This window comes from Mirounga angustirostris, unplaced genomic scaffold (assembly GCF_029215605.1).
Source record: "Mirounga angustirostris isolate CCGP_5_RB_7025 unplaced genomic scaffold, mMirAng1.0.hap1 SCAF_16, whole genome shotgun sequence".
NCBI lineage: Eukaryota > Metazoa > Chordata > Mammalia > Carnivora > Phocidae > Mirounga > Mirounga angustirostris.
The window spans coordinates 53,071,624-53,096,810 of NW_026991724.1; the positions used below are offsets into that span (position 1 = coordinate 53,071,624).

The 25,187-nt window shown below is 56.0% G+C and overlaps 1 protein-coding gene across 1 annotated transcript; it reads left to right on the forward strand.

The window, feature by feature from the left end:
• KASH5 (KASH domain containing 5) lies at positions 1 to 24,576 on the forward strand. The gene is made up of 19 exons (XM_045891919.2): positions 1 to 141; positions 2,582 to 2,719; positions 6,616 to 6,720; positions 7,225 to 7,411; positions 7,893 to 7,957; positions 9,416 to 9,482; positions 9,733 to 9,894; positions 10,345 to 10,462; positions 10,788 to 10,838; positions 15,885 to 15,962; positions 16,220 to 16,276; positions 16,577 to 16,636; positions 17,450 to 17,514; positions 17,677 to 17,764; positions 18,081 to 18,203; positions 20,276 to 20,334; positions 22,394 to 22,439; positions 23,919 to 23,983; positions 24,069 to 24,576. The coding sequence occupies exons 2-19, from the start codon at positions 2,677 to 2,679 to the stop codon at positions 24,451 to 24,453; spliced, it is 1,824 nt and encodes a 607-aa protein (XP_045747875.1). The 5' UTR covers positions 1 to 141; positions 2,582 to 2,676; the 3' UTR covers positions 24,454 to 24,576.
• Positions 24,577 to 25,187: the final 611 nt, after the last annotated feature.

The following is a 25,187-nucleotide window of genomic DNA, read 5'->3' on the forward strand; positions in this document are numbered from 1 at the left end:
TGCGCGCGCTCTCGGTCCCGCCCCAACCCCCTCTCTCCTCTTCTCCTGGCGGATCCCGCGCAAGCGAACCTTCTTCGCCCGCAACTGCCGTTGGTCAGTCGTGGCCCCCGGCTGTGTCCCGGGACTAGGACGTGGACCCAGGTGCGTCCTGGCTGTGGCGAGGTTCCCCAGAGAAGTCCTGTCAGAGCCCCCGAATCGTGGGGGAGCGTCCCCAATATCAAGGCCTTCCAAATCTTGTTAAAAGTTTTCTAGAAATCCTGACCAGATAGATACCCTCAGAAATACTTTGAGAAGGACTCAGGAGGAAGTCCAATAGATGACCCCTGAAATCTTGTCAGAATTTTCTCGAAATTCTGTCAGACTTGTCCCTCAGAGCCTGCCAGACTACCCCCCCAAAATCCTGTTACACCCCCGCCCCTCCCCCAAGGTCCTGTCAGAGATCCCCAGAAGTCTCGTCAAACCCGCCAAAACTCCTGTCAGTTTCCCCTCCCAGATCCTCTCAGAGACCCCTGAAATCCAGAGACGCCCCAGAAACCTGGTCGAGACCCTTCTAAGATCCAGACCCCCTTAAATCCTGCCTGTGGCCTCCTCCTGCTCAAAGACCCTCCCTCCGTCCCTCACCAGGAGTTCACCCCCCACCCCGCCCCCCCAATCCCTGTCAGGGGCTCCCAGTGCCAGACCCCTCCCCACTCAGGCCCCACAGCCATCACCCCCCTCTGCACCCTCCCGCATTGTCCAAACCCTGCAAGGGCCTCTCTTCAAAGGCCACTCTTTCTAGGACATTCTAAAAGCTGCCAAGGAGTGTGGACCCGGCTGGTGCCAGGGAGAGCAGGCTGGGGGGAGGACTTGGTGAGGAAAGGGGCGACGAGCAGGTGGGGTGAGGACAGACAGGCCCCAGGTGACCCTGTATTGACCATTTGCTCCAGGGTGCCCAATCCATCCCCAGTGGGCATTGTTGTCAAGTGTAATTATTTTTTTTTTTAATTTTTTTTAAGATTTTATTTATTCATTTGAGACACAGAGATACAGAGAGAGAGAGAGCATGAGCAGTGGGAGAGGCAGAGGGAGAGGGAGAAGCAGACTCCCGGCTGAGCCAGGAGCCCGATGTGGGGCTCGATCCCAGGACCCCGGGATCATGACCTGAGCTGAAGGCAGACGCTTAACCATCTGAGCCACCCAGGCGCCCCTTATTTTTTTTTTTTTAAAGATTTTATTTATTTATTAGAGAGAGAGTGAACATGAGAGGGGGTAGGGTCAGAGGGCGAAGCAGACTCCCCGCTGAGCAGGGAGCCCGACGCGGGACTCGATCCCGGGACTCCAGGATCATGACCTGAGCCGAAGGCAGTCGCCTAACCAACTGAGCCACCCAGGCGCCCTCAAGTGTAATTATTAATAGCACCCTTCTCACTCTTGAAAGTGTCTTGGAGTTGGGACAGTAAGTCATATGGTCAACCTGGTTATAATGGAGGCAGGACAGGTCATTGTCAGGGCACAGAGGAAGGAATCCCTAACTGGTCCAGGGACTCAGGGAAGGCTCCCCAGGGAGGCTGTGAGCCAGGGCAGGGGCCACAGGTGAGGGTGGTGTGGGAAGACCATGGAAAGATGCAGAGTTCCCATGGCTGTAACGAGGGTGAGGGACCTGGAGGTCGGCCAGTGGAGAGAAAAGTGACAAAAAGAGGCAAGGAATTACAGGGAGCACTGTGTCCCACACCAGCCAGAGGGGCTGGGACTTAGTCCTGAGGGCACTAGGGCTCCGTGGTGGGGGGTGGGGGGTGGGGGGTGGGGGGGTTGAAGCAGGAGAGATGAGGCCAACGGTTCCAAGTACAGGCTGATAGGAGGAAGGTCGGTCGCCTGGGGCAGTGTGGAAACCCAGAGACAGCAGCTCATTCAGAAACATTTTCCCAGAGGGGACATGTGAGCCAAGACAGGAAGGGCTGGAAAGGAGGGTGTCCCAGGCAGAGACCCGGAGGTGGGAACAGCCAGCCAATGTGGGGGGAGAGCATGCAGTTCAGAGCTGCTGGAGCTGCAGGTGTGATTTGGGGTGGGAAGGCAGGCAGGGCCAGGCCATGCGGGGCCTTCGATGCCGGGTCCAGGGTCTAGGCTCTGTCCCTGGGGTGCTGGGGAGCAGGGGAGGGGCAGGTCAGCTCTGGGGCCCTGCGCAGATGGACAGGAGGGGAAAGCCTGGAGACTGGGAGGCCTGGGAGGAGGATGAGATGAGGGTCCAGGGGGAAGAGGATGGGGCCTGGCCCAGAGATGTAGGGAAGGAGAGGAGGGGACAGGGTAGAGTCATAGGGCAGGAAGGACAAGGTTAGGGACTTGACAGGCTGTGGGGAGGAAGGGTGGAAGGGAGGCAAGGAGGCCGTGACCCGCACCCACTAGCCCCCTGTTTGATCTCTGCTGCCCACTCCTCGGCCCCCCCGTTTTCCCAGCCCACACCTCCAATCCATAAAACAGGTCTGAGCGGGAGCTGCTCTGGTCATGGCAGGGGTGGGCAAACAGGTTCTGAGAACCCAGAGCGGCGTGGGGCACAGGTGGGGCAGGGTGGCTGGTCTGAGGAGGCCATTCCCATTTGTCCTTCCAGGAGCTCTCAGAGCATTCGAGCCTTTGTCAGCCCCTCCCAGTGATGGAGGCAGGCTGTTAGTTTCTCCAGCAGCCGCAGAGCGACCAGGGTGGCCCATGGATGTGCCAGAGAGCCGGGCGGGTGGCCCCACTGCAAAAAGTAGGTGGCTGGCCCCCTGTTTGCCCCATGGGAGGATGAGGAGGGAGCAGTGGGTGAGTGGGTGCCAGGTTGTGCCTCGGGGACTTGGGAGACGTGGCTTAGGGTGTCCCAGCCTCCACCTTGGTGTGCAGGGTGGGAGTGGGGGAGCGAGCTGTCGTTGAAGAACCTGCTCTGTGCCCACCAGTCTGGACACCGCATCTGGTTTGCTCTGGGGCAGCTAGAGCAGAAACCTTTGCACGCGCTGTGCCCTCTGCGCAGAGCACCCTTCCCTAACAACTTGCTGGCTCAGCCCTCACTTCATTCAGATCTCTGCTTCCTTTGAAAAGCTTACTTTCACATTCTCTCCCCTCTCCTGCCTCTCTTCATCTGTTGTCTATTTCATCTCGGTCTCTCCCACTAGAACTTGAGTTCCATGAGGTGGGGTCTGTTTTATTCACTTTGGTATTCCCGGTCCCTAGAGCAGCGCTGTCCAACATGCCAGCCATAAGTGTAATTTTAAATTTTGTTAGTAACCACATTTAGTTTTTTTTAAATTTTTTAAAGATTTATATATTTATTTGAGGGGGGGGGCAGAGGGCAAGGGAAAGAGAACCTCAAACAGACTCCCTGCTAAGTGCAGAGCCCCATGCGGGGCTTGATCCCAGGACACTGAGATCATGACCCAAGCTGAAATCAAGAATCGGCTGCCCAAACGACTGGGCCACCCAGGAGCCCCAAGTGGCCACATTTTTTTTTTTTAAAGATTTATTTATTTATGTATTTGACAGAGAGAGACACAGGGAGAGAGGGAACACAAACAGGGGGAGTGGGAGAGGGAGAAGCAGGCTTCCCGCTGAGCGACGAGCCCGATGCGGGGCTCGATCCCAGCACCCGGGATCATGACCTGAGCTGAAAGCAGACGCTTAACAATTGAGCCACCCAGGCGCCCCCCCCCCAGTAGCCACATTTAAAAGAAAAAAGAAACAGTCCAAATGAATGGGAACAATAGATTTATTTAACCTAATATATCCAAAATTGTATCCTTTTGGTGTGTAATTAATATAAAGATATATCAGAGATATTCTTTTGTTTTTTCATACCAGGGCTTCAAGATCTGGTGTGTAGTTTACGCTAACAGAGCATCTCAATTTTCACGCGCCACAGTTTAAATACTCAAGAACCACGTCGCGTGTGGCAAGTGGCCGCCCTAAAACAATGTCTGACTCATAGGTGCTCAATTATAGTCCTTGATTGTTTGGATGGATGCAGACCAAAGCGGCGTGAAAGCCGGCTTGGGGAGGAAGAAGCAGGGAGACGCTGGGTGGCCCTCTCTGAAATTCACCTGCTAAGTGGGAGAGCTCATTGTGATGGGGGAGGAGGCTCCCACCCTAGGGGAGAGGCAGGACCCTTTTTTCGAGGCTTCCAGCGTCCAGCAGCAGAGCCTGTGTCTTTTCTCAAGGCCGCAGGCCTGGACTCTGGCCTCAGGAGGCTTTCCGGAGGGGAAGGCAGGAGGCAGACACCTGGGTTCGGGGTCCCGAGGGCAGATGGACAGAGTGACTGACATGGCAACTTCGTGGGCACCAGCAGAGGGCGTGCGGCCACCGCTCCCGTGGGCGAGGGCTGAAGCCAGCTTTGGGAGGCTCCTGAAGGAAAAGGAAGGACACACCCGGGAGAGATGGAGACAGACAGAGGAAGGCTGAGGGCGGGGGGAAAGAAGCGGAGACAGTGGGGCAAGGAGACAGAGGCTTGGGGAACGGAGAGTCGCCGAGATATGGAAAAAGAACCCAGAGATGGAGAAATGGGGAGGATGAAAACAGAGAGGCAAGGCTCCAGAAAGAGAGGGATGGGGGGGAAGATGGAGAGGAGGAGCCAGAGAGAAAACCAGAGAAGGGCAGAGACAGAGACACAGAGAGAGGTAGAGACACTGAGGACGGAAATGAAGAGAACAGGAGAAGCAGTGACATGTTCCTGGGGGGTCCCAGGAAGTGACCGTGGACCTGTGCGGATCCCCTGAGCCAGAGGGGTGCAAGGCTGAGTCTGGCTCTGCTCTCCCTTGCTGAGCAGCCCTGGGGAGTGAGCTCTCGAGGCCTGTGAGCTCCCTGGGCTCCTGGTCCTCCTCCATAACCTGGGGAGCACAGCGAGAGGAGATAAAGCCCCAGCAGGGGCCCTCATGTCCCCTAACTGTGGGTCCCCTCCCCCTTCCCTAGGAGCATGTGTTCAAACATTCAAACCTGAGGGGAATGAATTTTAGCTCTCTACAAAGAACCCTGGAGAGTAAAAGGAATTAGATAGAGTGCTCATGGACTCCTCGGCAGAGCGACTCTTGATCTCAGGATCGTGAGTTCAAGTCCCACATTGGGCACGGAGCCCATACTTTTTTTTTTTTTTTTTAAGATTTTATTTATTTATTTGACAGAGACACAGCGAGAGAGGGGACACAAGCAGGGGGAGTGGGAGAGGGAGAAGCAGGCCTCCGCAGAGCAGGGAGCCGGATGCCGGGCTCAATCCCAGGACCCTGGGACCACTACCCGGGCCTAAGGCAGATGCCCAACGACTGAGCCACCCAGGCGCCCCACGGAGCCCATACTTTAAAAAAAAAAAAAAAGAGCATTCATATGTTGAACAGGTGACCTGGGGCAAGTTCCTAACTTCTCCATGACAATGAATATTCTCATCTGTAATGTGGGGCTAATAGCAGCCACCATGGTCCATAGAAAACCCCCAGAAGAGGAAGGGCATCTACTAACTGCTAGATAAATGTTTAGCTCTGTGATTGAGCCTCCACCACATGCCAGGCCTTGGGCCCAGGGCCTTTCTAGATTTTATCTCACTTCTTCTCTAGGAGGGAGGGAACACCCCCATTTTCCAGAGGAAGAAACTGAGGCTCAGAGAGTCTATGCTCCTTGCTCGGGTTGCCCCTTGGGTCTGTTAGACCCAGCAGCCTGTGCTGGGCCTGCTGCTATACCCAGTTGTTCAAGGGCAGGGCAGGGAGCCTGGAAGGTCACTTACAGTCTCAGAAACATGGAATCCAGTAACTCCAAGGGTGGAGGATCTTCTGTATCTTGGAGCATCTATTGAGTGCTTACTATATGCAGGCACTGTGGATACAGCAGTGGACAAACAGACCCGGGGACATGCACGTTGTATGTGTATGTTGGGAGGGCTGTTCCCATACACAAACATAACACTCCCAGCCCTGGGGGTGGGGGATCGCTACCTGCCCATTTTACTGGTGGGGAAACTGAGGCTCTGAAAGGAGAATCGACTTGCCCACAGTTGTATGGCTGGGCTCTGAGCTCCTAACTGCTCCCCCACCGCCTGCCTTACCTAGATCACCCACCCCCTCTCATCTTGGGCCCCTGGCTGTGGGCGCCAATGACGCCAGCCTCGTTGGGGATTCAGGTAGGAGAGAGACCCCGCCCCCCAGGCATGCAAGGAGACCGGAGATGCAGCCGGCAGAATCGATCCAGGCTGCCCGCGCCTTATTGGATTGTTCCTGGCTCCCGGGGCCCCCCTTCACCCTCAGCTCCTCCCAGAATCCTCTCTTCTTTGCCCTCCTCCGCCCCTAGCCCCCTCTGAGCAGAGCCTGGGCGGTAAGGGAAGAGATGAGGAAAAGGTGATCTCAGAGCCTTTGTTATCTGGGCTCCTGAGTGGCTTGGACACAAAGGATTAGACAGCAGGGGGGACTTCTGGCCTGAGAGATGGGGCCCACATCCTCAGGGTATGGAGCTAGGAAGCCACTCAAAGACCCTTACGTTGCTGTTCCCTCCCTGAAGCTTCCTGCTGTTCCCCACCAGCCCCCACTCCAAGTAGCTCAGAATGAATTCCCTCCCCTCTGCAGGAGCACAGGACCTAGGGTCACTCCTTCTCTTCTTGTCCCCCTTCTCACGGGCGGGCTGACCCTCTTGTCTCCCTAGTGTACCTCTGGGACCAGCTGGAGGAGGGGAGTCCGGGGACGCTGCTGAGCCTGGAGGAGCAAATACTCAACTCTACATTCGAAGCTTGTGACACCCAAAGGACAGGTTGGGGGTGCAGAATGGGGCCAGGCAGCAGTGGGCCTGGGAGACATGAGTAGTAATAAGGGATGGGGGAGGGTGGCTGGGAACTAGGGAGCCATAGAGAGAGGGATGGACTAGGGCCCCTTCTTGGGGGACCTGCAGGGCGAGGTGGGTGATTGTGGGAAGCTTCAGAAAGGAAGTGGATAAAAGGATGGAGGCCATTCAGGGTGAGGACATTAATGGAAGAGGGTAGGGCGTGGGGAGAGGTATGTGGGAGGGCAGCCACTGTGGGCCCGATGGGGTACAGCAGGTCCTCTTTGGTCCACCCTCTGAGTGACGATGGTTGGGCTCTATTTCCAGGTGAAAAGTTTGACTCAGAGGAAGGGAAGGACTTTCCCAAAGTGTCTGGGTTAAGCCGTGGTGCAGGGGTGTCACCAGCCCAGCCGCTGGGGTGGTCCTACTTTCGAGCCATCGCCTGCCCCTACCCCCACCTGCCCCAGACTCCCTCACAGCATGCTCTGTCTCCAGGCATTGTGGCTGTGACTCACGTACTAGCCTATCTGGAGGCTGTGACAGGACAGGACCCCCAGGATGCGCGCCTCCAAACACTGGCCTGCAACCTGGACCCCAATGGGGAGGGCCCTCAGGCCACTGTGGACTTGGACACCTTCCTGGCCGTCATGCGGGACTGGATCGCTGCCTGTCAGTTGGATGGGTGGGTCTCTGCACTGCCAACCCTCCCCTGGGAAGTCCTTCCTAAGATCTAACCTTACACCTGCTTACTGCTGCCAGCACCCTTTGGGCATAGGAACCTAACTGTGGTTTGAAGGAGGCTGAGGAGGAGAGAAAAGTGAAGAGATGGGGTTGGGGGGATGGGGTGGAAGGTCTGCAGACAGAGTTCCTGGGATGGGGAGGCAAAAATAAAAGGGGCTGGAAGAGGGAGACATGGGGGTGCTGGGGGGCTGACAGAGGCCTCTCCCCATCCCTTCTCCAAACCCAGTCCTTGCCCCTCCTGCTTTTCCATCTGGCCTAGGGCTCTTGCCATCTGGCCTTGCCTTCCTCCCCACCGTGGTGCTCTCAGTGCTCCTGCTCTCACCTGACCCGGCCCCTCCTCCCGCCACCAGCAATCCCCCTGTGTGGCTGGTCAGGATTGGGGGTGGCTGCAGGGGGCTCTAAGCCTCATCCCTTTGATACAGGGGATTAGAGCTGGAAGAGGAGACAGCCTTCAAGGGGGCCCTGACCTCCCAGCAACTGCCATCTGGTAAGACTACTATATATAGAATGAAGCAGGCAGGCCCAGGGTCAGACAGTGGGAGGGACTTCCCACCTGGGGATGGGAGCCAGGGGCATTGGGTGGGACCCCTGGAACCTTTGCTCTCTCCTGGAGCTCTGAGTTTGGCTTTCTAGGCACCTCCATGGCTGCCTCCCCACCTTCTCTGAGCTTTGGGGTTTTTTTCCTTCAGGGTCTGGTTCCAAGTCCTCCCCCTACTGCAGGCCTATCATTGAGGCATGCAAGGCCCTGCCTACCTCTCCTTGTCAGCGTCATTGGGCTCCTGCCTACTCTCTAGTCCCTGCTCCCTTGGGCCTCCTGGCTCAGCCTGGAATGTGCTGCGGGCCTGCCCACCATGCTCCTCTGCTCAGATGGTTCTCCCTAAACTTCCCACACCTGGGGAAGCCCTGGGATACCCCGGGCTAAGGTCCCTGGCTGTCCAGGCTCACTCACAGACCTGCATTGCTTTCCTGGAGAAATCTGACCTTCTGATTCAGTTACCTGCCCTGTTGTTTGGTTAGTTGATCCGTTCCCCATTTTATCCCTAGAACCTCACACATAGGAGGTGTTCCATAAAAAAGTGTTCCTGTTATACCTTACAAAAACAAAACAAAATTAAAAAACAGCTTTCTTTTTTTTTTTTAAAGATTTTATTTATTTATTTGAGAGAGAGCATGAAAGAGAGAGCACATGCACATGAGAGGGGGGAAGTTCAGAGGGAGAAGCAGACTCCCCGCTGAGCAGGGAACCTGATGTGGGACTTGATCCTGGGACTCCAGGATCATGATCTGAGCCAAAGGCAGTCACCCAACCAACTGAGCCACCCAGTCGCCCCTAAAAAACAGCTTTCTTGACATTCTCTTGAGCGTCTTCCAATTGGGGCCAGGGAGGGGCAGGTCAGCTCCTGTTGAGGAAACACCCCTCTGGGTGGGGGAAGGATAGGACGAGGAGGCTGGAGGCCAGGAGGCCAGGAGGCTGGGGATGAGGTTGTGGTGAGGGTCCAGGAGGAGAAGGAGAAGCCTGAGCCAGGACTGGCCACGACAGAGAGGAGAGTGGAACAGAGTCAGGGAAGAAGGTCAGAGCCAGGACTCCGGGGGTGGGGGGGACTGTGGGGATGAGGAGGAGCAAGGGAGCCAGGACAGCCCAGTGGCTGGGTGAGTTGGTGGGGAGGGAAACCTGGAAGAGGGACAGGTTTGGGGGTAGCTGAGGTGCTGCTGCCCAGGGCTGGGTGTGATGAATTCAGGGCTACAAGAGAGATCCAGCCTGAGCTTAGAGTACCAATGAGCAAGAGGCCTTTCGGATGGTGGATATAATCGTAGCCCAGGAGCAGATGAGATGACCCAGGGCAAATGCAAGGGTGAGGCTAGTGGAGGCCAAGCCCAAGTCCTGGGGCTCCGCGACGCCTAAGGTCACCGGGGAGCCCACCACCCTCTGTCTCTCTCCCTCCAGGATGCCCAGAAGCCGAGGAGCCAGCCAACCTGGAGAGCTTCGGAGGGGAAGACCCCAGACCTGAGCTGTACCTATGCTCCCCGACCTGCCCTCCCTGCTGCCCATGCTCTCCAGCCTCCCTGCCATAGGGCTCCGGGTCCTTCAGGGGTGGGTGAGGGACGGGGTGGGGGTGGGGCTGTGCTGCTAGCCCCGGGAGAGCAGGGCAGTCTCTGTCCTGTTCCTCTTTCTCCAGAAGAGCCTCATCTCCCCACCACCGCCACTACCCCCCCAAGGGAGGTGGGGGCTGTGGCCGGTAACCAGCCCCTCCCTGACCCCAGGCCCGCCACCGCCGACCTGCTGAGCAGCCTGGAGGACCTGGAGCTCAGCAACCGCAGGCTGGCCGGGGAGAACGCCAAGCTCCAGCGCAGCGTGGAGACAGCTGAGGAGGGGTCTGCACGCTTGGGGGAGGAGATCTCGGCCCTGCGCAAGCAGCTTCGCAGGTGGGCTCTCTGCGTGCTCTCCCTGCACCTCCTGCCCTGTCTTCGACCCTGCACTGTCCCCTTCTGCTCTTCCTCTTTCTCTTTTGTGTCTCCCTGGTTCTGGTCTCTCAGCCTCTTGGGTTCAGTCTCCCTTCTCTCTTCTTCTCTGCGTCTTCATATCAGCGGCCTATGCCTGTCCCTGTGCTCTATCTTTCTCATGTCCATCATGTTCCCCCTATTTTAGTCTCCTGCTCTTTCCAGGTCTCTGTCCCACCCCCTTAGTCTTTTAGGTAGAAACTGGGTCTCTGTCTCCTACACTAGGTTCTTTCCCTGCTTTTCCCTCTGGGTCTCTGTGCCCCACTCCCAGGTCCCTGTCAGGATTTCTCTGTTGCTTCTGACTGTCTGAGTGAATCTGTCTCTCTGGTCTCTGTTTCCCTTCCGTGTGGCCCCCCCCGCCCCACCCCCACTCAGTACCCAGCAGGCTCTGCAGTGTGCCAAGGCTGTGGATGAGGAGCTGGAGGACCTGAAGACTCTGGCCAAGAGCCTGGAGGAACAGAATCGCAGCCTCCTGGCCCAGGCCCGGCAGACGGTGGGTTCTGGGCAAGGGGCACAAAGGTGCCCTCATCTTTCCCCCCTTCTTGGAGTCTGAGCAACAGAGCCTGACAATGGAATGGGAAGGGACAGAGGTTACCCTGGCTTCCTCCCTGACTCCAGGTCCTGCTTGCCCCAGACTCAGAGTCCAGATCTATTTGCCACCCCTCTCGTGACAGAGGGGATAGCAGGAGCCCTCAGGGCTCCCAGACTTGCTCCTCCAGGACCCAGACCCGAGATGGGTTCCCAGGGGTGGGAGAAGGGCAATATGGGGGCAAGGAGGCCACAGAAGGAGCCTTTGTCCTCTCTCTGGGGCCGTTCAGGAGAAGGAGCAGCAGCATCTGGTGGCCGAGATGGAGACTCTGCAGGAGGAGGTGAGCTGAGGCCCAGTGCCCACCCCCACCTCTTCCCCCTTCCCGCCCTACCCCTGCTGCCCCCAAACACCCCCGGCAGCCTGCACCCAAACACCCTGACAGTGTGTAGAGGGAGGTCCCGGAATCCCAATAATGTACAAGTGTCTCTGAAGGTCACATGACAGCGTGTGAGAACTGCCCTGGTTGGTAAGAGTGTGGGACATGGGGCAAACTGCCTGGGCTCACGCTGGGGCTGCCTACATAAGCATGGGCCAGTCCATCTCCTCTCTGTACCTCGGTGTCCTCACCTGTAACAGTGGGCAAAATAACAGAATCTCCCTCATTGGGTGGTGTGAGATTTAAACACAAGGATGCTTGTAATCTTAGGCATGAGGCAGGACCCACGGGAAGTGCTCGCTGAAAGTTAACCAGTGTTGTTCATATATTAGCATTTTTTTATGGTGGAACACGGGCCTTGAAGTCAGCCCTGAGTTTACATCCCATCTCTGCCACTTACAAGACAGGCCACCTTCAGGCATGTGACTCCCCCTTCCCCAGCCTTTGTTTTATTCTCTGAGAATGGGAGGAGGCTAATTGCTCGGCAGGATTGTTCTAGAAATAAATGACAGTGCTCAGCCCAGGGCTTCGCACGCTGTCTGGAATGGCCCAGTTCAACTGCATGTCTGCATGTCTGATTCAAGCCCCGTTCCATCTGGCACAGAGAAGAGAACATCATCTTAGTAAATCTGGGCCCACCTAGTCCTTTTCTTTTTTTTTTTTTTTTTTTTTAAGATTTTATTTATTTATTTATTTGACAGAGAGAGACACAGTGAGAGAGGGAACACAAGCAAGGGGGAGTGGGAGAGGGAGAAGCAGGCCTCCTGCGGACCCCGATATGGGACTCGATCCCAGGGCCCTGGGACCATGACCTGAGCCGAAGGCAGTTGCTCAACAACTGAGCCACCCAGGCGCCCCCCACCTAGTCCTTTTTAGGTGGAAACTGAAACTCATCAATTGATGAAACTCGTCACCGCCCCCCTGCAAGGTGGCATCTAAGTTGCTGGAGACACATACGGCATCTCAGTGCTCCAGGAGGCGGCAGTCCTCCCTCAACGTCTATTCTGTCTGCTCGTCACAAGATTGATGTTCATCATCCCATCTGGTCCTCAGCCTTAGTCACCATCACATGCTGGCATCCACTGGGAGGCTGGCATTGCCTCTGGTCTCTGAACATACAGTCCTCACTGCATCTGTTGGCAGTGGACCTCTGGACCCCCCAACACACGAGGGCCTCTGGGGGCTCTCCCTCAGCCCCTTCCACACCCTTCCAGGGCCACAGAGGAGGCTTAGCTGCTTTCCTGAGACTCTCTGTGGCCACAAGGGGCCTCGTTGGGCCTCTCTGCCTCCTCTCCTCACACAGCCATCTCCATTCTGTTACTCACAGGCCTTGCTGGTTCTGAGACTGAGCTGAGAAATGCCTCCTCTCGGATTCCCAGACATCCCAGGGGTTGCATGGTTCAACTGCATCCTACCTCTAAACCCCTCGCAGCTAACCTGGGGCTTGGGGCTGCCGCAGGGCCTGTTTTCCCTCTACTGCTCTCTTCTTTGACCCTCCTATGCCCCTCCCCTGCCCTAAGGATCTCTGCCCAGTCTAGGCAATGATACTGATTCTGCCCAATCCCCCCAAATCTCTTTGTCCTACATCTGTATTATGGCTTTTACATTTAAATCCAAAACTTTTCCACTATTGTTCTCTGGCTCTTCCATGAAAATTCCATTCTCTGGGACAATGGGAATCTCACCATGGGATGGCTGCCACAGTGTGAGGCATGGGGTATACACAGATGTGACTGTTTTCTTCCAGAACATCTCTTTTTAAGAACAAGGAGAAATTTTCCCTACAGCCCCATGGCAGACCCTCTCTCTTATATCTTATTGGCTAAAGTGACATCATATGATTATAGCCAAACCACTCCCTGGCATGGGTAATCCAACCCCGGATGGGCCAGAATACTTTCAGCTCCAAGGAAGAGAACACCAAAGAAATGGTGGCTTCAGTCTGAAGGACATCATTTCCTTAACAAGAGACTTTGAAGTTCTCTGTGTTGGTTTGGTGACAGGCATGTTCATTGGCCTGTGGCCTCATGATCACAGATGGCTGCAACAGCTCTGCCCTCGTGGTCTCATTCAAAGCAGGACAGAGAGGGGCAAGAGGGCCCAGCTAATGCTCCTCTCATGGCTCTCCTTTCATCAGAAGGAAAAGCTTTTCCAGAAGCACCCCCACTATACCCACCACCCCAGCATACCTCTCTTCTATTGCACTGGCAGGAACTGGATCACATGACACCCCCAGCTGCAAGGGAGGCTGGGAGAATATCTGACCTTGCTCAGCCTCTGGAGTGGGAGATGGGAAAGTGAGAGGGGGTGAGAATGGCTGCTGGGTTAGCTAACCAGCCAGTTCTCCTGAATCTGCCGAGATCCCCCTCTTATTCACCCCGCAGGGTGGAACTAGGACCCGCCTGCCCAGGCAGAGAGTGGATCCCCAACGAAAGCAGAAGGAATAAGCAGGGTGAATCGCAGTCGGCAGTCTCTGCCTCCTCCCAGCCCAGAAGGCCTGCTGCCAGGTCAAGTGCCTTGAGCAGCGCCTGGGACATCCTAGGCGCTCGATAAACCGGAGCTATTCTTGGTTGACTCCCCCCCCTACCTTTCCCCTCCCCACAGCAGCCTACAGAGCATCTATAGATCGAGTTCTCAAGTTACAGGAGAATAATGCTGGAGTAAGGGACACTCAGACACTCGACTTTCCTACAGAGAATCTACAGACGAGGGCTCGGGTTACTGCAGAAGAAGGAAGGAGAGACTGAGTAACCAGGTTCCCTACCCGGTGGCCCAGGACCCAGCCTCCAAATCCCCACCAGGTGGACAGATGTTGACACAGCATTCCTGGCCTGTCCTTCCTCTGCCCTTCACCTGGCAGCCCAGGCCCGCAGAGACCAAGAAGGAGGGATGGCTGATGGAGGACTTGGAGCCCAGCCAGCTGGAGAGGGAGGAACTGGCCTTGGTGTCCCCAGGGGCATAGGGAGGAGGGGCGTGGCAAGGGAAGTCCAACTGCCTCTCTGCCCTGAAATGCTTTTGCCCGTGGCCGCTTCACATTGAAGTTAGTGCAAGTTGCTGAGTTTTTGGTGCCTGGAAACTCTAGACTGGGTTTGGGGCCATTTTATCATCGGATCCCATTTCATGGCTGGCGTGAGCTGCCCCTCTCCTGGCCCCCTTGTTTTCTCGGATAATTCTCCCCCTGGAGGACTCGGAGTGCCCCAGCACTGCCTCTTCAAGAAGCCCCTCATCTGGGCTCCAGAGGGCCCAGGCCCTAGGCCTCATCAGAGTCTACCTCCCAAGTTGTTATCTGCTTCTGCACTGGCCCCCACCTCTAGCGATGAGCTCCCTGAGGCCAGAGATGAAGCTGGTTCCCCATTCTCACCTGGGGCTGCGTCTGGCTCAGAGAGTCTGGGGGTTATAAGTGCAGCATTTGGAGTTAGATTTGGGTTTGAGTCCACTCACTCACCATGTGACCTTGGCCAAGTTTCTTAGCCCTTCCACTCGTCAATTTCCTCTGTAAAATCAGAGGGTGATGCCAATAAAAACATTAACAACGAGACATGACATTCCCCCCAAATGGCACAATGTGACATGCATAGCAGCACCCGGGAAATCTTCCTGCCAAAAGATTGAACAGGAGCCTGGACAGGGTCCTGGATCTACCCACCAGTTTGGAGGAAATGAAGAGGTTGGAGGAACATGGTGAACATCCTGTGGAGGGAATGAGAACTCAAGAAGCCAGATCCAAATGCACCAATTCTACGGGACAAATAACCTGATTTCTTCCCCAAAAGATGGGCCCCCCAAAAGTGCCTGGGTTGGGACACGTGGGCGACCACTGTCAGAGGAAAAGAAATGAGATATTGCAATCAAAAGCCACAGCAGACCTTGTTTGGATCCTCATGCAAACAAATTAAATGTGGAAGGACTTTTGTGAGACAACCAAAAAAAAAAAACAAAAAACCCACAAATTCGATATGGGAATTATTACTTTTGTTAAGAGTGATCATGGTATTGTGAGTTTGGTAAAGTAAAAAATTCCTTATGTAGGAAATTAAAATGCTGGAGTCATTCTAGGTAGAAATCACAGGCTACCTGGCATTTGCTTTAGAGGTATCTGTTAAACAAAACAAAACAAAACAAACAAACAAAAAAAAACCTAACTTGGGAGAATAGAGAAGAGACCAGGAAAATGTAAATAATTATTGAAGTTGGGCGGCGGGCAGTGGGAGTCCATTATACTGGTATTTTTACTTAGGTGTGTGTGAGAAACATTTAGAACATGAAGTTTTGAAAGTATCTTTAAAACACATATTTTACGGGGTGCCTGGGTGGCTCAGTCGTTAAGCGTCTGCCTTTGGCTCAGGTCATGGTCCCAGTGTCCTGGGATCGAGCCCCACATCGGGCTCCCTGCCCAGCGGGAAGTCTGCTTCTCCCTCTCCTGCTCCCCCTGCTTGTGTTCCCTCTGTCACTGTGTCTCTCTCTGTCAAATAAATAATATTTAAAAAAATAATAAAAACATATTTTACATTTCCTGAACATTTGGTATGTGCCAGGCGCCCTTCTAAATGCTTTGTGCTTATTAACATACAGTAGCGCGTGTTTGCACGAATGACCACCTGTATGACCTGGGGGAGGGGGTGCTCAACCTTTCTATGCCAGACTTGCCTTTATCTGCACAATGGGGGAGAAGAGTGAGGTAACACTTGCAAGATGCTCAGAACGTGCTCACAGATACTGTTATCAGCCCCGTGAAGTAGGTCCTATCTCATCTCCATGTTTTACAGACAAGCACCCAGTGACGCACAGAGAAATCACACCTGAGATCTCATAGGGTGGGTGGAGGGATTCAATGGGCCCAGATATATAAAGTGCTCGGCACAAGGCCTGTTGTTGCCCGTCAGGTGTTCAGGAAATGTCGCTGCGCATGCTAACATTGCCGTTGGCTGAAGTGGCTGTTCCTTCTTCCAGAACGGGAAGCTACTGGCTGAGCGGAACGGAGTCAAAAGGAGGAGTGAGGAGCTGGCCACGGAGAAGGAGGCTTTGAAGGTGCCACCCCTCCCTGGTGTCATTTCTACCAGTTTCAACCGCTCCAGTCGAGTGAGAGCTGGGGACTTCATCAAGCCAGCAGGCTCCCAGGGCTCCCAGAAGCTCGCCTAAAATCCCTCTCTGGGTGGCTGATGTCCAGAGACATCATGGGAGGTTGAGGAGCGGGACTCAGGAGAGTTGGGTGGGCTGGGGGGGGCAGCACTGGCTGAGGCCTCTCCTGGGAGGCCGGACAGATGGACGGGCTCCTTCCTTGGCAGCGGCAGCTCTATGAGTGTGAAAGCCTCATTTGCCAACGAGATGCTGTCCTCTCGGAGGTGAGTGGCCTGGGGGTGGTGAGGTGACATTTGCCTTCCATGTGCTCCTGGCCATCCCCTGCCCCTGCCCCAAGGTCTGGAAAGGGGAGTCCTGCCTGGGTCTCATCCCTGGATAAGCAGCCCAGAGAGGTCAGAGGGTTCCCCCGGTGTGGCAACTCTGTCCCTGCAGGATCTAGAAACCTGATGCTCTCCCTCAGGCCCTAGCTCTTCCCCCAGGCTCACCCTGCCAGTCTCTCCTACCCCTGCCTCTGCATCTTTGCGGGGCTGGGCCCCATCTCAGTGGGTTTTGGGCTTCCCCAGCGCACTCGCCACGTGGAGAGTCTGGCCAAGACGTTGGAGGAATACAGAACGACGACCCAGGTAGCCAGCTGCCCTCCCACCCTCGGCCCCCTGCCTGGCCCCGATCTTCTGCCATCTCTGCAGTTCATGCCTCTTTCTGCCCCCGTCCGTCTTGTGGAGTCTGTGTCTCTCTCCTGCCTTTTCACTTGTCCTCTGTTCCTCTCTCTCTCTCTCCCTCTGTGTATCTCCACCTCCGGTCTAGTTTCTTTCTCTGTGGGGGTTTTGTCACTGCATCTCCCCTGCTCATCTTTCTATGTGTCTGCCTTTCTTTGATCTAGTCTGTCTGTCTCCAGGGGCGACTCTACCCTCTGTTGGCCCCTGATCGTTACGAGTATCCTACACCTCGTGTGTCTTTTGCCTCTCTGTGAATCTGTGTCCATCCATGTCTCTTGTTCTTTTTTTTTTTTTTTTTTTAAGATTTTATTTATTTGCGAGAGAGAGAATGAGAGACAGAGAGCATGAGAGGGAGGAGGGTCAGAGGGAGAAGCAGACTCCCCGCTGAGCAGGGAGCCCGATGCGGGACTCGATCCCAGGACTCCAGGATCATGACCTGAGCCGAAGGCAGTCACTTAACCAACTGAGCCACCCAGGCGCCCCATGTCTCTTGTTCTTAATTTTCCTGGCTGGTGGGTTATCTTCTGGGTTCCTGCTGTTCTCTGTCTCTCTTTGGCTTCCTAAGTTTCTGTCACTGCTTTCTTCCCCCTTGTCCCTTGGCAATATGTGTCTGGAGGAGCCCAAAGAAGTCAGGGGAGTGGGATTGACTGTAAGAGGAGCCCAAGGCTGGCAGATGGAGAAGAACAGAGAGGCAGGGGTTCCCCACTCCCTCGTTTGCAGGAACTGAGGCTGGAAATCTCACACCTGGAGGAGCAGCTGAGTCAGATCCATGAGGGGCCGGATGAGTGAGTGGAACGTCAGGGGTGAAGGAGGCAGGAGGGGAGCCCAAAGGCAGGGACCCCCAACCTCCAGCCACGAAGTGGGCAGAGCAGCCACCCCAGAGTGGGTTGACTGACAGGTAGGGGGCAGGCACAGAGAGAGCCTTCCCCTCTTGACCATGTGGCCAGGCTACCGGAAGGGGCCCAGGCGAGAAGAGTGGGCTGGACCAGGCTGCTGCCCCCATCACTGGGCGTGGAGATCGAGGCCATTCGGCAGGTGGGCCCGGCTACTCGAGAACACCCCAACCCACTGCCTGCCACAGCTCTGACCCAGCCCTGATTCTCACCCTACCCCATCTCCCCGCCAGGACCATCTCAGTCCTTCACCTCATCCCTACCCCAGTCCTTGGTTCTGCTGCCAAACCCTTCCCATGTCCTGCCTCTACCTGCTCCCCAGCCCAGCCTCAGCACAGCACCCCCCACCGCCGTCTTCTCTCACCCCATGCCTCAGCCCATGTCCACCCCCATCTCTGACTCATCTTGTGCCTTCACCTGGCCCTCCCTGGCCTCAGAAACGGCTTCTCCTCTGCCAGAAACAAGAAGTGGCAGCCGCTGCTCTCGCCAGCCCTCTGTGTGGCGTGTGGCAGTGGGAGGAGCTCGTCCTTGAGACGGATGCGGAAGTGGAATTTCCGCCTGAAGCCCCAGCCCAGGCACAGGTGAGCGTGGGAGGGGCTCCAAGACCACTGGAGTCCAGGAGCTGGGAAAGGGGCCTGGAACTCCAGGCGCCACGAGCTTGCTGCCCATTCCACGGGCAAACGTTGACCGAGGGCCTGCTGGACACAGAGCCCAGGCCAAGCAGGACACCATCCCTGTCCTCTGGGGGCTGGCCCGCAAGGGGAGTAGACAAGAGCAAGCAAAGCAAACGCAAACTGCACAGTGGTAGTTCTGTCGTTGCGAAAACACTGTCAGGAAGCACTGCATTTGCAATGGTCCTGCCGGGGGAAGCTAAGAAATGAATCGTTCCTCCGAACACCATAAAGATACATTAAGCTTTTACTTTTGGGATACAAGGCGCCCTTAAGAGCAGCTTAGCAGGCCCACTGTGAAATCTTGAACTCACCCATAGCAGTTGTTTTATGACTTCTGTAGTTACCTGAGCAATATTTCAACATCCGTCGAAACGATCGAGACAACTCATCTTCAGTGTCCACAACAGAAAAGTGAGATTTTAATCTATTAGTGCCAGAAGTCTCTCTGTTTCTCTCTTTTTTTTTTTAAGATTTTATTTATTTATTTGACAGAGAGAGACACAGCGAGAGAGGGAACACAAGCAGGGGGAGTGGGAGAGGGAGAAGCAGGTTCCCCGCAGAGCAGGGAGCCCGATGCGGGGCTTGATTCCAGGACCCTGGGATCATGACCTGAGCTGAAGGTAGTCGCTTAACCAACTGAGCCACCCAGGCGCCCCTGTTTCTCTTTTTTTTAAAGAAAATATTGCTAACAGCTCTGTAACTGCATTGTCCTGAAAATAATACTGCTTCAGAATTATACTGTTCACCATTCTTAAAGGAGAAACTCATTTCTTTGCTCATTTTCTCCCTGGGTTGAGAGAAATTTCTGTGTTTCCCTTCAAAACCCGTGCTGTTTGATTTTTTTTTTTTAAGATTTTATTTATTTATTCATAAGAGACAGAGAGAGAGAGGCAGAGGGAGAAGCAGGCTCCCCGCTAAGCAAGGAGCCCGATACGGGACTCGATTCCAGGACCCTGGGATCATGACCTGAGCCGAAGGCAGACGCCCAACCATCTGAGCCACCCAGGCGCCCTGTTTGAATTTTTTTTTTTAAGATTTATTTATTTAAGAGAGAGAGCGTGAGCACAAGCTGGGGGACGAGCAGAGGGAGAGGGAGAAAGACATTCTCAAGCAGACTCCACGCTGAGCATGGAGCCAACAGGGGGCTTGATCTCATGACCCTGAGATCATGCCCTGAGCCGAAACCCAGAGTCAGATGCTTAACCACTTAACTGACTGAGCCACACAGGCGCCCCTGATTTTTCATTTACTTCCCCCCATATCTCTGCGAGGTAGGCAACCTCACCCCTCATCCTGTTACCTGTGGGAAACCGAGGCTCAGAGAGGTCATCCGTCCCCAGTCACACAGCCTGTGGGCGACAGAGTCACATCCCTCCGAGGAGGTGTGAGTCAGAGTGAATTCCACTGGGAGCTCTCCATGCCCCATCCAGGGGAGTGCCGACCCAGGCCTCAGGGTGCCACCGGCTCCAGGTCCTGGAGCTATGGCTCGGAGCTGCTCAGGGCCTGGTGGGGAGATCATGCGTTCGGGCCATCCCCATGCAGTGTGATGGGTATGCAGAGGTGGGGGGTGGGCCCTGAGGGAGCCTAGCAAAGGGAGAACCTGTGTCAGGTGGGAGACTAGAGAGGTGTCATAGGGAAACTGACACTTGAGTTTATTTCAGAGAAGAGAGAGAAATTGAGTGGTGTCAGGAGAGAGAAACCTTCCTGGCAGCGGAAAGCACACACGCGGGGATGTGGGGCATGAAAGCATAGAACACGCTTGGGCAGCAGAGGGAGTGGCAGGTGGCTAGGGAGCCATGAGGCCCAATCACAACAGGAATTCCCTGTAAATCAAGTGGGGAGATCGTACTTTTCTCCATCAAGCCACAGGATGGCTGGGGGCAGGGAGGGAGCCCAAGAGGAGGGCAGGTTTTAGAAGCAGGTGGTGAATTCTTGCAGGTGTCACAGCCCGGGAGACCTAACCTTTCCTTTTCCCACAGAGAAACTTGCAGGGAGAACCAGCGCACGCTCAGGGAGGAAGGAAGGAGCGATCGATGTGGTAAGAAGCTTGTTCCTTCCAGAGCCATCCCCCTGCCTTGGGGGGACACCACATTCTTAGACAGTGTACAAGGACTGGAAAAGCCCTGGAGGGAGCTGCACATCATTCACTCCTTCATTCATTCATTCCCTCCCACTGAAGTGACCCCTGGCCTGTGAACCAGGATGAGCCATCCCCAGCCCTGCCTTCAGTGTCTCCTGGTCTAGAGGGAGACAGACTCTGACCCAGCTGGTTCCGGGAGGGCATCTGGCACCTGGAGCCACGGGGGGGGGGAGGCTTCCCGGGGACATGATGCTTGAATGGGGTCCCGTAGGAGCAGTACTCATATAGGAAACTCTTAGACAAGAAGACAGTTGTCTGGCTGATGGGACAGCTCAGTCACTCGGTCACTGTCACTGAACACAGCTCTCCCAAGGCCTCCAGGGAACCCTGGGATGAAGGAAACCCAGACCGGCCCTTGGAGAACATCCAGGTAGTTAGGAGACAATCGGGGACTCTGGAATCAGACAGCCTGGGTTCGAATCCCAGGATGGGGGTGGTGTGAGCATCAGTGCCGTGGAGCCCCAGCCCTGTGATTGTTAGGAAGCTCGGCTGCAGGCCTCTGAGGAGAGATAAAGCCCTAGATGTCTGGGCGCAGCCTCCTCAGGCCTGGCCTTGGGGCCTGTGGTTTCCTGTGGTGCCTCCCGCCCCTCCCCTCCCCTCTTTCAGGCTCTTGGCTGAGACAACTAATGAGGCTGCCTGCCACTGGCCTCTAATTGGACTTGGCTGAGAAAACTGAGATTGGGCAGGAGGGGGGCTCCAGAGCTATGACCTCCCCCTGCATCACCGGGGAAGGGAAGGGAGAAGGGGCTGAGCAGCAGCGGGGGCGGGGGCTGGACATCTGAGTTTCCCGGGAGCAGGGCAGTGAGATCCGCAGACTGGGAAGCTGGAAACGAGGTGGTGAATCCCGTGGCCCCTAAAGGTGACTAGGGGTGAGGGTTTGGATCTTGAGAGGTGCTGGGGGAGGAGCCACCTGGGGTCCAAGTATCAGTTCCAGGGGATGAGACCGCTGTGTGTCTGACTGGGCAGAGGCTGGGGGCTTACCAGCCTAGCTTACTAGCACTTTTTGGGTGCTAGTTGAAGACACAGCTGTGTCCTGAGGGTGTCAAGGTGGTGACAGCTGGAGGGCCGGACCCCTGGTCCCCAGTGAAGGTGGTAGCCAGTGGTATGGACATCTGGGTCTCTAAGGGGCATCTGGGCTGGGCAGCTTGAGGTCTAAGTCCCCAAATAGGTATTTCAGAGGCTCAGGCAGCTGCAACCCTTGGAGGGGCAGAGGCTGGGGGCTTGCACACTGAAGAGAAATGATTTGTGGGGGGAATTGCTCACACAGTTGGCTTCTGGAATCTCAGTCCTAAAAGAAGACCCAGTAAGACTGAGACTCACTGAAAATGGCACAACGCCCCCAGGCACTAAGTGGGGGGTGGGTCTACACCTGCCCTGGAGTCTTGGGGAGCTCTGAGTCTCTGGTGTTTGGGAGAGTAAGAGAGCAGAAGCCTAGCTCCCAGCTAGGGCATCAGCCAGAAAAATAGCAGAAGAGAAAGCCAGTTTGATTAAGAGACCCTCCTACCCTTTTTGGGGGTCACACACTCTTTTGAGAGTTTGTTGAAAATTCCCCTGCAAAATATGCACACTGACCTACACACAGCAGTTTGCTCATGGGGCTCCAGGACACCCCCAGGCCCATCCATGATGCCCGGTCCCCATTAAGACCCCTGCTTTAAAGGCTCATCCAGGGGCGCCTGGGTGGCTCAGTCATTAAGCATCTGCCTTTGGCTCAGGTCATGGTCCCAGGGTCCTGGGATCGAGCCCCGCATCGGGCTCCCTGCTTGGCAGAGAGCCTGCTTCTCCCTCTCCCACTCCCCCTGCTTCTGTCCGCTCTCTCGCTGTGTCTCTCTCTGTCAAATAAATAAATAAAATCTTTAAAAAAATAAAATTAAATAAAGGCTCATCCAGCTCCACGGTGGGCGAACAGGAGCCAGGCCAAGGGAAGATGCTTAGGGTGATTCTGTTGTCCCCTCAGGTTGCCCAGAAGGGAAGAAGAGGAGGAAGCAGAGCCCCAGATCACGGTAGGCAGTCCCCAGCACCCCTTCCCGGTCCCCGCCCACTCCGGGCCCTTGAGGAGGGTGACACAGTGGCGGCTCCTCCCAGCCCTCACCCACACCCCCACTTCTCCTGAGCAGACAGAAAAATCATTTGGCCAAGAGATAACAAGGCCCTTGCTATGGCTAATGAGAGCGGACAGAGCCGTGGGGGGAGGCCTGCAGGCCAGTGGGCGGCCAGAATGTTCCCGGGGGACCCCCCCAAGCACATACACAGGGCTGCAGCCGCTAAGCCACAGGCCTCACAGACGTGGCTACACCCCCGGAATGCGAAAATGCACACGCACATGCGCCCACACACAGGAAGGGGCCGGGCCCTCCCCAGCCAGCCCCAGAACTCTCTGGGGCACAGCGCCTGTGACGGCTCCCCCGCCTGGCACCACACACACCAGCTGCTTTGCTCCTCGAAGCCGCAGGGCGAGGTGCAGGTGCCAATCCCCATTCTCAAGGCAGGCGAGTGGAGGGAAGCTCGGGGAGGAGAGGTGGGGGCCCGTGGTCCTCAGGGTAGGAATGTGAGAGCCCGAACGTGTGCCAGGCATCTGGGCCCCTTCGGGGTCCAAGCCCTCCAAGATGGTCTCTCTGAGCAGCCTGACCCCGAAGCCCACCTCCCACTCTCTTCCACAGAGACTGGGCCCCACGTCAGTTTCCTCACAGCTGAGTGGACTCCCATCTCTCCCAGTTGTGTGTGTGTGTGTGCACGCACGCGGGGGGTGTTGTTTAAGGACCACGGGAAAGCCCCCCCACACACACAGAGCAGGCGCGCAGTAGGTGGCTGTGGTGAAGGGGAGGGGCTGAGTCTGGTGGCCCCTGTTATTCTTTATTATTGCTCTTACTGCCATCATCAGCATCCACGGGTGGGAAAGCCCGAGGCCAACAGAGGGGGCGCCCTTTCAGAGGGACATGGGGGTGAGGTGGCCCCTGGAGGACTACTTGGGGCTTTCATCTTAAAGCACCTGCAGGTTGACGCAGGCAGGAAGAGCGCCCACGCTGGACTAGGTCCAGCACAGGGTTGGACTCCTGGAGAAGATGGGGTCTCTGCCCTCAGGGAGCTTAGATGCTTGCAGAATGCGGTGCAAATGGAAATAGTAATTTTGAACAGCTCCCATAATTACTGAGCGCCCACTGTGCGCCAGGCACTGCTCCAAGCGCCCTCCCGCTTTTTTGCTTTTGACCTGCGTTCCCTCATGCAGACTCCCCTTTGGCCCTGTGAGCTGGGGACTGTCGCCGACCCTGTCCAGCAGATGGGGAAAGTCGGGCATGGAGATGCAGGGTGAGCTTCCAAGGCACATGCAGCTGGGAGCCGGCAGGGCTGGGAACCCAACCCGGCAGGGTGTCTCACTGTGTTCCACCCACTTCCATGTGGTCACTTCTGTGCAGTGGCCTGAACCAAGGGCCTTTCACAATCCGGGACCGAGGGTCTCAAGTTTGTCTCCTTTGTCCTTCTAGGCCAATCTCCCCAGCCCTCTGGGGGACCCTCACCCTGAAGACGTTCCAGGAAGCCCTCCTGAGAGGTAACAGGACCCACGGGGACTGGAAGGGGCCTGGAGGCAGAGGCAAAGTCCAGCGTGATTGCCCCGCCCTCCTTTCCGTCCGCAGCCCTGCCGAGCCCGAGCCGAGGCAAGCCCTGGTGCCTGTGCGGAAAGAGCTGGTCCCAGTCAGGAGGCCTGTCTCGGGCCAGCTCTGCCTGCCCCCGCTGCAGCCCCAGCTGTTCAGGTGCGCCCCGAAGCGGCTCCAGAAGGAGGGTGGCCGTCAGGCGTTGGGGCACTGCCCCCTGCTGAGACAGCACCAGCCACCCCCCACCCCGGGGCCCTCCCGAAGCACCGGGCTGCCTCCCACCAGGGTCGCTCGGCCCCCGCTGGCCCCGGCACCCCTCCTGGGCCTGCTGCTGCTCCTGCTGTTCTCCCTCCTGCTCCTGGGCCGGTCCCCGCCCCCCACCTGGCCCCACCTCCAGCTCTGCTACCTCCAGCCGCCGCCTGTGTGAGCCGCTCAGAGCAAGTCTAGTCAGAGAATTCCCCGGGAATCCTACTGTTATTACCCCTGTTGTGCCCCCTCGAGCTGGGAGGACCCCAGTACGGGGCCCCCAGATACAGTGCTCCAGGATCCACACCCCTGTACTGGGTTTTTCTGTGAAGCCTTTCGGTTCTTTTTTTAACACTGGTGACTACATTTCTCAGCAATAGCAAAACGTTCCCAATAATGGATTAAATACTAAGGGTTTATTTTCCTCCTAAAACAAGTTTGGAGGAGGACAGCTGTGGGCCCACAGCTCAGAGTCTCCACAGCCTGGGGGTAGAGGGAGCTATGATTCTCTATGAGATCCTCTCAGCCCTTCCCTCTGGCTCAGGAGATGACAGGCGTAGCTTCATACGTCACGTCTGTAGGAAGAAGGGGACGCATCCCTTCCTTTCTTTATAAAGAAAAGCCGTGGCCTTCCCACAGCCCGCAGCAGACCTGTGTTTATGTCTCATTGGCCAGAAGTGTTTGTTGCACCACTCCTAGCTGCAAGAGAGGCCGGGAGACTGAGCGCCTCTCCCCTCTCCTGGCAGAAAGAGGGAGAGAGACACGTGGGCCGGGCACACATCACAGATGTCCCCTGCAGTGCAAACAGCCCAAAGGAAATGGACCACTGTGCCATTTGCTCACTCATCGCTTACTGCTCATCCTCGTGTCACAATTAGACTTTAGAAGATAAAGCTATGGGGCGCCTGGGTGGCT